The 12,999-nt window shown below is 44.0% G+C and overlaps 1 protein-coding gene across 1 annotated transcript in view; it reads right to left on the bottom strand.

Moving 5' to 3' along the window:
- The window catches only part of LOC120044113 (transmembrane protein 114-like), a 52,475-nt gene that overhangs the window by 20,647 nt on the left and 18,829 nt on the right, over positions 1-12,999 (bottom strand). Inside the window, exon 2 of the mRNA XM_038988703.1 lies at positions 8,887-8,964. Coding sequence (XP_038844631.1) covers positions 8,887-8,964 — 78 coding nt within the window. The remainder of the gene's footprint in view (positions 1-8,886; positions 8,965-12,999) is intronic.

Raw genomic sequence — 12,999 nt, 5'->3', positions numbered from 1 at the left:
TGTGTTTTCAGACTTCCTGGTAATTTTTTTCTTTCTATTCTGAGCATTTATCAGGAGGGGGGGGGGGTATTATGGGTAATGTGTCTGTCACGAAACATGCTGTTTTACATGGGAATAAGAATGACTGTGAAGGGTAATTTTTTATGCTGAGTGCCAAGCAGAGGGGCATCAGATTCCTTACGAAACGAATGGTTAAGTGTTTTGGCCACAGAGCCTGAGTGACCAGTACCTGTTCAATTATGCACCTGTGATCCTTGGTAAACATAAGTTGATAATCAGCCCTAGACTGGCACCAATCAGCATCCTTTGTCTCTCAGTGGGAGAACTCTGATCCCAAACAGCTGCTGCATATCACACTGATAATGTCCTCCTCTACCTACGCAATAGACACGCACAAACACACACACACATAAATGCATGCACACACACACACGTACACACACACACACACCAATAAATTGAAGATATGTGCTCAGCAGGAAATCATAGTCTACAGTTATACAACCCTCTGACTCATTCACACAGGTTCCCTCCGTTCTCCATCCGTCCTTCTCCCTTTCCAGTAACATGGTGGGGAGGCAGGGGAGGAGCTGGCGCCGTTGGTAAAGAAAGCTGTTTGCTCAGAGACTTAATGTGTAACTTACATTACTCCACGGGTGACGGCATCTGACCACACAATCAATGGGGAGGAAGAGAGCTGAGGGAGAGGTTGAGCACTGAAGTGTGTGTGTGTGTGTGTGTGTGTGTGTGTGTGTGTGTGTGTGTGTGTGTGTGTGTGTGCGTGCGTGCGTGCGTGCGTGCGTGCGTGCGTGCGTGCGTGCGTGCGTGCGTGCGTGCGTGCGAGCGAGCGAGCGAGCGAGAGAGAGAGAGAGTTCAATGTTGGATAAATGACCCAGCATGGTCTGATAACCAGGTTATTGCAGGATAGTAATCACATGGGAAAGGGGAAGGAGGAAGGAGCCTGATTCTAACTCAGATCAATGAGATGCATGTTTACCCCTCCATCCTGTCCAGACAGACTACATCCAGAATGCTTTCCCCTCCATCCTGTCCAGACAGACTACATCCAGAATGCTTTCCCCTCCATCCTGTCCAGATAGACTACATCCAGAATGCTTTCCCCTCCATCCTGTCCAGAGAGACCACATCCAGAATGCTTTCCCCTCCATCCTGTCCAGATAGACTACATCCAGAATGCTTTCCCCTCCATCCTGTCCAGAGAGACCACATCCAGAATGCTTTCCCCTCCATCCTGTCCAGATAGACCACATCCAGAATGCTTTCCCCTCCATCCTGTCCAGATAGACTACATCCAGAATGCTTTCCCCTCCATCCTGTCCAGAGAGACCACATCCAGAATGCTTTCCCCTCCATCCTGTCCAGACAGACTACATCCAGAATGCTTTCCCCTCCATCTTGTCCAGATAGACTACATCCAGAATGCTTTCCCCTCCATCCTGTCCAGATAGACCACATCCAGAATGCTTTCCCCTCCATCCTGTCCAGATAGACTACATCCAGAATGCTTTCCCCTCCATCCTGTCCAGATAGACTACATCCAGAATGCTTTCCCCTCCATCCTGTCCAGATAGACCACATCCAGAACGCTTTCCCCTACATCCTGTTCAGATAGCCTTAGACTACATCCTATTGACTACATAGAGCACGTCTCCGTTGAGTTAGTAGCGAGTGGAGTAGCTAACCATCCCCCCAGTGTATTTCCACCCGCTTTCGAACCACCCAGTCGAAACGATGTTGACTAAGTACTGACCAAGGGGAATAAGAAGCAGCGCTAGCCTAACAAAGCTTGTTGACTAATGTACCAACCAAGAGGTAGATGAATCAACTCATTCTTAACAAAGCTTGTTGACTAATGTACCGACCGAGGGGTAGATGAATCAACTCATTCTTAACAAAGCTTGTTGACTAATGTACCGACCAAGGGGTAGATGAATCAACTCATTCTTAGCAAAGCTTGTTGACTAATGTACCGACCAAGGGGTAGATGAATCAACTCATTCTTAACAAAGCTTGTTGACTAATGTACCGACCAAGGGGTAGATGAATCAACTCATTCTTAACAAAGCTTGTTGACTAATGTACCGACCAAGGGGTAGATGAATCAACTCATTCTTAACAAAGCTTGTTGACTAATGTACCGACCAAGGGGTAGATGAATCAACTCATTCTTAACAAAGCTTGTTGACTAATGTACCGACCAAGGGGTAGATGAATCAACTCATTCTTAGCAAAGCTTGTTGACTAATGTACCGACCGAGGGGTAGATGAATCAACTCATTCTTAGCAAAGCTTGTTGACTAATGTACCGACCGAGGGGTAGATGAATCAACTCATTCTTAGCAAAGCTTGTTGACTAATGTACCGACCGAGGGGTAGATGAATCAACTCATTCTTAACAAAGCTTGTTGACTAATGTACCGACCGAGGGGTAGATGAATCAACTCATTCTTAACAAAGCTTGTTGACTAATGTACCGACCAAGGGGTAGATGAATCAACTCATTCCGAACAAAGCTTGTTGACTAATGTACCGACCAAGGGGTAGATGAATCAACTCATTCCGAACAAAGCTTGTTGACTAATGTACCGACCAAGGGGTAGATGAATCAACTCATTCTTAACAAAGCTTGTTGACTAATGTACCAACCAAGGGGTAGATGAATCAACTCATTCTTAACAAAGCTTGTTGACTAATGTACTGTTTTTATATTTTAACAGGGAAGTTAGTCAAAAGCTTGTGCATTAAAGGGAATAATAAAGTCATCGACAGGACTTTAATGAGGACCAGCCACCATTTTGATACAGGATGCAGTGGTGGGTTTTAAAACTGTCACCTGTCATAAAGCAAAGGGCTCTATGCTAGAAGGCCAGCATCCGATGGTTGAAGAGTAGTGGCTGCTGCAATCTGATAAATAGTTTCACCTTAGTCAAGAACTGGCAGGAAAGTAGACTGAATAGCTTCCTGCTATTTAGGGAGAGACAAGATGTATTTTTCTTTAAATCAAGCCCACTTGAAAATTGAGCTTTATAACTAGATAATCCAAAAAAAATGTAAACATGCAATCTTTGTTAAACCAAATACCCACATATGTATAAGCGGAAACCTGATCGATGGGAGAAGCATCCAATGAATACATATGTAGTCCATCTTTAGCCTTTCCAGCATTAAGTACACATTTTTAAATCAACCAGGGCTTTCTGTGAGGTAACAAGGTCAGCTTGCAACTCTATTATAGCCTGGGCAACAGTTAGGTCAATGGCATACATCACAGTGTCATCTGCATACAGATAAATATAAAAATGTTTAACAGATAGACTAATGTTATTGATATAAATAGTAAAGATAACAGGTCCCAATACAGACCCCTGCGGTACACCTTCTTTAATATCCAGGAAACTAAACTTGACACACTTAAAAATCCCACATTGTGTCCTATTTGACAGATCATTCTCAAACCACTTGCAAGAAGGCTGATCCAGGCCTTTTTTAGTCAGCCTTTTGAATGAGAATGTGATGGTAAACCGTGTCAAAAGGCCTCAGAAAACGTCTACAAATAAGTTAGCACAATGTTTTGTTATCATCTAAGCAAACCTTTGGAAAGTTGAGATAAATATTGTCCAATTTAAGTTATATAAAATACTAATAAGTTGAGATAACTATCGTCCAATTTAAGTTATCAAAAAGGATCTCCTCCTTTGTGTAGAGGAGGACATGTGCCGCTCTTCAGATCTTTTTTAGCAAGTCACTTAATGTAGTACATCATAAATATAGAATGGTTGAAATAGAGAAGAGCTATCGATCTGCAGCTCAGGCAGCGTGCGCTCTGTGAAGACAGCTGTCCCTCCTCTCCGTCTACGTGGCAGTGCAGGAGCTGTGTGACTCCCTGTCGTACGGTGGCACCATCGACCAGGAGGAGAAGCTAATGGCGCCGAGCCATGGAATTACGAAGGAATAATCAGGAAATCAGGGAATCCTAAAAAACAGGATTTCTGGAAAACAAGGGAATTTTCTTCTCCTTCTTCCTCATCTTCTTCATCTTCATCTTCAGACTGTGTTTCTTGCCTTGAAAACTCTGGTCTGTAAAGGTCCTTGGTTTTGACAGGGCTGTTGTAGGTGTTATAGACAGGGAGCCCTGGATCAATAACTCAATAGAAACACATGATGTGAGCTCAGGAAAGAGGAGTTGTATTATTAAGGCGTGTCACTGGGGGTTCAGTCACTATCTACTGCTTTTAAAGGATCCTCCTGTGTGACGGGTGCATCCCAAATAGCACACTTTTTACTATATAGTGCACTACTTCCGACCAGAGCCCTATGGTCCCTGGTTAAAATAGTGCACTATATAGGGAATAGGGTGCCATTTTGGAACGTATACCAGGAGTGCGAATAAAGGCGCCAGCAGCCTCAGCTGTAAATATCAGCTAAGTTCACAAACTGCCCAGAGAGGCAAACACTGAGCCTCTGTTCATTTTCTCTTGTACATTATGAGTAATGGGTTTGCCCACCTCCACTGTCTGCATCACAAAGGGAGGCCAGTTCCCTTTTAAAGAATCCTCGTCATCTTATTGTATGAGGGATGGGTCTATGGGCCTCTCTGGAGAGACCTTTTGCAGTTTGTAATGTTAGCTGACTCTACAGAGTGGTGTTTTGTTAAGACACTATATTGGACTCTATAGAGTGGTGTTTTGTTAAGACAGTATATTGGACTCTACAGAGTGGTGTTTTGTTAAGACAGTATATTGGACTCTACAGAGTGGTGTTTTGTTAAGACAGTATATTGGACTCTACAGAGTGGTGTTTTGTTAAGACAGTATATTGGACTCTACAGAAGGTGTTTTGTTAAGACAGTATATTGGACTCTACAGAGTGGTGTTTTGTTAAGACAGTATATTAGACTCTACAGAGTGGTGTTTTGTTAAGACAGTATATTGGACTCTACAGAGTGGTGTTTTGTTAAGACAGTATATTGGACTCTACAGAGTGGTGTTTTGTTAAGACAGTATATTGGACTCTACAGAGTGGTGTTTTGTTAAGACAGTATATTAGACTCTACAGAGTGGTGTTTTGTTAAGACAGTATATTGGACTCTACAGAGTGGTGTTTTGTTAAGACAGTATATTGGACTCTACAGAGTGGTGTTTTGTTAAGACAGTATATTGGACTCTACAGAGTGGTGTTTTGTTAAGACAGTATATTAGACTCTACAGAGTGGTGTTTTGTTAAGACAGTATATTGGACTCTATAGAGTGGTGTTTTGTTAAGACAGTATATTGGACTCTACAGAGTGGTGTTTTGTTAAGACAGTATATTAGACTCTACAGAGTGGTGTTTTGTTAAGACACTATATTGGACTCTACAGAGTGGTGTTTTGTTAAGATAGTATATTGGACTCTACAGAGTGGTGTTTTGTTAAGACAGTATATTGGACTCTACAGAGTGGTGTTTTTTTTAAACAGTGTATTGGACTCTACAGAGTGGTGTTTTGTTAATCCATTAAATTATACTCTACAGAGTAGTGTTTTGTTAAAACAGTGTATTGGACTCTACAGAGTGGTGTTTTGTTAAGCCAGTATTTGGACTCTACAGAGTGGTGTTTTGTTAAGACAGTATATTAGACTCTACAGAGTAGTGCTTTGTTAATCCATTAAATTAGACTCTACAGAGTGGTGTTTTGGAAACAGGCTGTAGTACGGACTGACTGCTGGGAACATGTCTACAAATTCATCAGCAAGCTGTCAAGCTATCCTAAATAAGTAACAAGCTGCATGCTGTTTATCAGTGCAGTGCCCAACATCATTAGTTGGCTGTGTTTGTCAGTGAAGCTAGCTAGCAGAAGACAGGCTACAACAAGCTAACTCAGCTGATGGAATCCCTGTCGACCGATATACTTATACATATTTTGTGCATGAGTAGAGAGATGTCGTTTTGTTTTTACAACTTTCTCACTGTCTATCAGAGTGTGTGTCTGTGTCTGCTACTGGTCCCCAGTACCCATGTTTCATAGCAAGTGAGTCATGCTACAAGACAGGTCGTGGGAGACAATGCTACAAGACAGGTCGTGGGAGACAATGCTACAAGACAGGTCGCGGGAGACGATGCTACAAGACAGGTCGCGGGAGACGATGCTACAAGACAGGTCACGGGAGACGATGCTACAAGACAGGTCGCGGGAGACGATGCTACAAGACAGGTCGCGGGAGACGATGCTACAAGACAGGTCACGGGAGACGATGCTACAAGACAGGTCGCGGGAGACGATGCTACAAGACAGGTCGCGGGAGACGATGCTACAAGACAGGTCGCGGGGACGATGCTACAAGACAGGTCAAGGGAGACGATGCTACAAGACAGGTCACGGGAGACGATGCTACAAGACAGGTCGCGGGAGACGATGCTACAAGACAGGTCGCGAGAGACGATGCTACAAGACAGGTTGCGGGAGACGATGCTACAAGACAGGTCGCGGGAGACGATGCTACAAGACAGGCCGCGGGAGACGATGCAACAAGACAGGTTGCGGGAGACGATGCTACAAGACAGGTCGTGAGAGACGATGCTACAAGACAGGTCGCGGGAGACGATGCTACAAGACAGGTCGCGGGAGACAATGCTCGCAAAAGTGTCAGATGGGACATCAATGCTCCTTTTGACCAAAACACTTGCAGACTCAAGTGATCCCTTGTCGTGATGTGTGTTTTGTCCTATATACATTTAATTAATGTATTTTTATTTTTAATCCCCCGTCACCTCAGGAGGCCTTTTGCCTTTTGGTAGGCCGTCATTGTAAATAAGAATCTGTTCCTAACTGACTTGCCGAGTTAAATAAAGGTCCAATAAAAGAACATTTAATTTAAAAAATACTTTGTAGAAGCACATTTGGCAGCGATTACAGCTGTGAGTGTTTCTTGGTAAATCTCTAAGAGCTTTCCAGACCTGGATTGTTCAATACTTTCCCATTATTCTTTTCAAAATTCTTCAAGCTCTGTCAAATTGGATGTTGATCATTGCTCAACAACCTTTTTCCCATCTTGCGATGGCTTTTCAAGTAGATTTAAGTCAAAACTGTAACTCAGCCACTCAGGAACATTTGCTGTCTTCTTTGTAAGCAACTCCTGTGTAGATTTGGCCTTGAGGTTATTGGTGAATTCAAGTCAGTGTCTGGTGGAAAACAGACTGAACCAGGTTTTCCTCTATGATTTTGCCTGTGCATAGCTCCATTTTGTTATTTTTTTTATCCTGAAAAACTCCCCAGTCCTTAACGATTACAAGCATACCCATAACATGATGCAGCCACCACTATGCTTGAAAATATGGAGAGTGGTACTCAGTACCACTCTCCATATTTGCCCCAAACATCAGGACATAAAGATAATTTCTTTGCCACATTATTTGCAGTTTTACTTTAGTTCCTTACATTTACATTTACATTTTAGTCATTTAGCAGACGCTCTTATCCAGAGCGACTTACAGTAGAGTGCATACATTTTATTACATTTACATACTGAGACAAGGATATCCCTACCGGCCAAACCCTCCCTAACCCGGACGACGCTATGCCAATTGTGCGTCGCCCCACGGACCTCCCGGTTGCGGCCGGCTGCGACAGAGCCTGGGCGCGAACCCAGAGACTCTGGTGGCGCAGCTAGCACTGCGATGCAGTGCCCTAGACCCCTGCGCCACCCGGGAGGCCCTTGTTGCGAACAGGATCCATGTTTTTATGCTGTACAGACTTCCTTCTTTTCAATCTGTCATTTAGGTTAGTATTGTGGAGTAACTACAATGTTGTTGATCCATCCCCAGTTGTCTTCTATCACAGCCATGTTTTAAAGCCACCATGGGCCTCATGGTGAAATCGCTGAGTGGTTTCCTTCCTCTCCGGCAAATTAGTTCTATTGACTGGGTGTATTGATACACCATCCAAAGTGTAATTAATAACTTCACCATGCTCAAAAGGGATATTCAATGTCTGCTTTTATCATTTTTACCCATCGACCAATAGGTGCCCTTCTTTGCAAGGCATTGGAAAACCTTCCTGGTTTTTGTAGTTGAATCTGTGTTTGTATATCACTGCTCGACTAAGGGACCTTACAGATAATGGTATATGTGGGGTACAGAGATGAGATGGTCATTCAAAAATTATGTTAACCACTATTATTACACACAGACTGAGTCCATGTAACTTATTATGTGACTTGTTAATCACATTTTTACTCCTGAACATATTTAGGCGTTTCCATAACAACGAGGTTGAATACTTATTGACTCAAGACATTTTAGCCTTACATTTTGATATAATTTGTAAAGAAAATCGAAAAACATAATTCCACTTTGACATTATGTGGTATTGTGTGTCGGGCCAGTGACAAGAACATCTCCATGTAATCCATTTTAAATTCAGGCTGTAAAACAACACAATGTGGTAAAAGTCCAGGTGTGTGAATACTTTCTGAAGGCTCAGTATGTGGTTGTCCCACTTAGCAATCTGATGATGAATGTACTAACTGTAAGTGGCTCTGGACAAGAACATCTGCTAAAATGTTGTTTTTTATCAATAACCAGCCAATACCTCTACAGGAGCCTGATTAATGATAATAAACAACAATGAATACCTCCAACAACCTGCTGCAGAAGCACTGAAAAATAATGAGCAATATCATTTACATTTAAATACTGCTAAATAACTCAGAGTTATTACATTTAAACACTCACCAATATATCTTACATTTAAACACTGCTAAATACTCACCAATATATGTTACATTTACACACAGCCAAATACTGGCCAAAAGGTGGTAATCATTTGATGACAATGGTAATGATGAAGATAACGATGATAAGTGTTTTAGTTAGTGTAACTGTTCTTACTTAAAAGGTGTCTGTAAGAGTCTGTGAGGTTTTGTCCGCCTTCAAACGGGTTGACGAATGGCTGACAGAGCTTCTGGGCTGGGAGAGAAGACAGAACACATGGATCAACCAATCACATCTTCCCTCCCTCATCTCCTCCCCCTCATCTCCTCCCTCCCTCATCTCCTCCCTCCCCCATCTCCTCCCTCCCTCATCTCCTCCCCTCATCTCATCCCTCCCTCATATCCTCCCTCCCTCATCTCCTCCCCTCATCTCCTCCCTCCCCCATATCCCCCCTCCCTCATCTCCTCCCCTCATCTCATCCCTCCCTCATATCCCCCCTCCCTCATCTCCTCCCCTCATCTCATCCCTCCCTCATCTCCTCCCCCTCATCTCCTCCCTCCCCCATATCCCCCCTCCCTCATATCCTCCCTCCCTCATCTCCTCCCCCCTCATATCCTTCCTCATCTCCTCCCCCCTCATCTTTGTGGGCTATACTCAGCCTTGTCTCAGGATGGTAAGTGGGTGGTTGAAGTATCCCTCTAGTGGTGTGGGGGCTGTGCTTTGGCAAAGTGGGTGGGGTTATATCCTGCCTGTTTGACCCTGTCCAGGGGTATCATCGGATGGGGCCACAGTGTCTCCTGACCCCTCCTGTCTCAGCCTCCAGTATTTATGCTGCAGTAGTTTATGTGTCGGGGGGCTAGGGTCAGTTTGTTATATCTGGAGTATTTCTCCTGTCTTATCCGGTGACCTGTGTGAACTTAAGTATGCTCTCTCTAATTCTCTCTTTCTCTCTCTCGGAGGACCTGAGCCCTAGGACCATGCCTGAGGACTACCTGGCATGATGACTCCTTGCTGTCCCCAGTCCACCTGGCCATGCTGCTGCTCCAGTTTCAACTGTTCTGCCTGTGGCTATGGAACCCTGACCTGTTCACCGGACGTGCTACCTGTCCCAGACCTGCTGTTTTCAACTCTCTAGAGACAGCAGGAGCGGTAGAGATACTCTCAATGATCGGCTATGAAAAGCCAACTGACATTTACTCCTGAGGTACTGACTTGTTGCACCCTCGACAACTACTGTGATTATTATTATTTGACCATGCTGGTAATTTATGAACATTTGAACATCTTGGCCATGTTCTGTTATAATCTCCACCCGGCACAGCCAGAAGAGGACTGACCACTCCTCATAGCCTGGTTCCTCTCGAGGTTTCTTCCTAGGTTTTGGCCTTTCTAGCGAGTTTTTCCTAGCCACTGTGCTTCTACACCTGCATTGCTTGCTGTTTGGGGTTTTAGGCTGGGTTTCTGTACAGCACTTTGTGACATCAGCTGATGTAAGAAGGGCTATATAAATAAATTCGATTTGATTTGATCTCCCCCCTCCCTCATCTCCTCCCCCCTCATCTCCTCCCCCCTAATCTCATTTCCCCTCAACTCTTCCATCTCCTCTCCCCTCATGTCCTCTCCCTCATCTCCTCTCCCTCATCTCCTCCCCCTCATCTTCTCCCTCATAATCTCCTTTCCCCTCAACTCTCCCATCTCCTCTCCCTCATCTCCTCTCCCTCATCTCCTCCCCCTCCACTCTCCCATCTCCTCTCCTTCATCTCCTCTCCATCTCCTCTCCTTCATCTCCCCCCCTCATCTCCTCCCCTCATCTCCTCCCCCTAATCTCCTGCCCTCATCTCCTCCCCCTCATCTCCTCCCCTCATCTCCTCCCCCTCAACTCTCCCATCTCCTCTCCTTCATCTCCTCTCCTCATCTCCTCCCCCTCATCTCCTCCCCCTCATCTCCTCCCCCTCATCTCCTCTCCTTCATCTCTTCCCCCTCATCTCCTCTCCTCATCTCCTCCCCCTCATCTCCTCCCCCTCATCTCCTCCCCCTCATCCCCTCAAACACCACAGTAGTATAGCCTGGGTGTCAGTCTGTTTCTAAACACCACAGTAGTATAGCCTGGGTGTCAGTCTGTTTCTAAAACACCACAGTAGTATAGCCTGGGTGTCAGTCTGTTTCTAAACAACACAGTAGTATAGCAGTCCTAGCCTAGGTTGAGTTGTCTGTTATGACATTTTTACAACCCAGAGGTTGTCTACAGCAGAAAACAGACATGCCGTCACCCACACTGGCTCGTAAACCCACGCTGCAGTAAAGCAGCTCTCCTCAACCCTGGACCTGGGCACTGTCAGGGTGGGACTGGTTTTGTTCCAGCCCAGTACTAATACACCTGTTCCGCGTAATCAAGGTCGTTACGATAAGTCTAATAAGTTGAATCAGCTGTGTTAGTGCGGGGTTGGAACAAAACATGTGCACAGGACCAGGACTGAAGAACAGAACAGCAGAGTAATGGGTTTTATTTGTAAAAGAGACCTGGGTCTCAATACAATATCTGATAATAGAATATCTGATAATAGAATATCTGATAATATAATGTCTGATAATATAATGTCTGATAATAGAATATCTGATAATATAATGTCTGATAATATAATGTCTGATAATAGAATATCTGATAATATAATGTCTGATAATATAATGTCTGATAATAGAATATCTGATAATATAATGTCTGATAATATAATGTCTGCCATCTAGCTGACACTTATCCAAAGCATCTTACAGCCATGTAGTTCCAGCTGAGATACAGAGGACTATACTATACATGTTATAACCCTGGTAGTATCATGCTCTACCAGCTGAGATACAGAGGACTACACTATACATGTTATAACCCTGGTAGTACCATGCTCTACCAGCTGAGATACAGAGGACTACACTATACATGTTATAACCCTGGTAGTACCATGCTCTACCAGCTGAGATACAGAGGACTACACTATACATGTTATAACCCTGGTAGTACCATGCTCTACCAGCTGAGATACAGAGGACTACACTATACATGTTATAACCCTGGTAGTACCATGCTCTACCAGCTGAGATACAGAGGACTATACTATACATGTTATAACCCTGGTAGTATCATGCTCTACCAGCTGAGATACAGAGGACTACACTATACATGTTATAACCCTGGTAGTACCATGATCTACCAGCTGAGATACAGAGGACTACACTATACATGTTATAACCCTGGTAGTACCATGCTCTACCAGCTGAGATACAGAGGACTATACTATACATGTTATAACCCTGGTAGTATCATGCTCTACCAGCTGAGATACAGAGGACTACACTATACATGTTATAACCCTGGTAGTACCATGCTCTACCAGCTGAGATACAGAGGACTACACTATACATGTTATAACCCTGGTAGTACCATGCTCTACCAGCTGAGATACAGAGGACTATACTATACATGTTATAACCCTGGTAGTACCATGCTCTACCAGCTGAGATACAGAGGACTACACTATACATGTTATAACCCTGGTAGTACCATGCTCTACCAGCTGAGCTACAGAGGACTACACTATACATGTTATAACCCTGGTAGTACCATGCTCTACCAGCTGAGATACAGAGGACTACACTATACATGTTATAACCCTGGTAGTACCATGCTCTACCAGCTGAGCTACAGAGGACTACACTATACATGTTATAACCCTGGTAGTACCATGCTCTACCAGCTGAGATACAGAGGACTACACTATACATGTTATAACCCTGGTAGTATCATGCTCTACCAGCTGAGATACAGAGTACTACACTATACATGTTATAACCCTGGTAGTACCATGCTCTACCAGCTGAGATACAGAGGACTACACTATACATGTTATAACCCTGGTAGTACCATGCTCTACCAGCTGAGATACAGAGGACTACACTATACATGTTATAACCCTGGTAGTACCATGCTCTACCAGCTGAGATACAGAGGACTACACTATACATGTTATAACCCTGGTAGTATCATGCTCTACCAGCTGAGATACAGAGGACTACACTATACATGTTATAACCCTGGTAGTACCATGCTCTACCAGCTGAGATACAGAGGACTACACTATACATGTTATAACCCTGGTAGTACCATGCTCTACCAGCTGAGATACAGAGGACTACACTATACATGTTATAACCCTGGTAGTACCATGCTCTACCAGCTGAGCTACAGAGGACTACACTATACATGTTATAACCCTGGTAGTACCATGCTCTACCAGCTGA

This window comes from Salvelinus namaycush, chromosome 3, assembly GCF_016432855.1.
Source record: "Salvelinus namaycush isolate Seneca chromosome 3, SaNama_1.0, whole genome shotgun sequence".
Classification (NCBI taxonomy): domain Eukaryota; kingdom Metazoa; phylum Chordata; class Actinopteri; order Salmoniformes; family Salmonidae; genus Salvelinus; species Salvelinus namaycush.
This window is presented reverse-complemented; position numbering and strand designations above follow the sequence as displayed.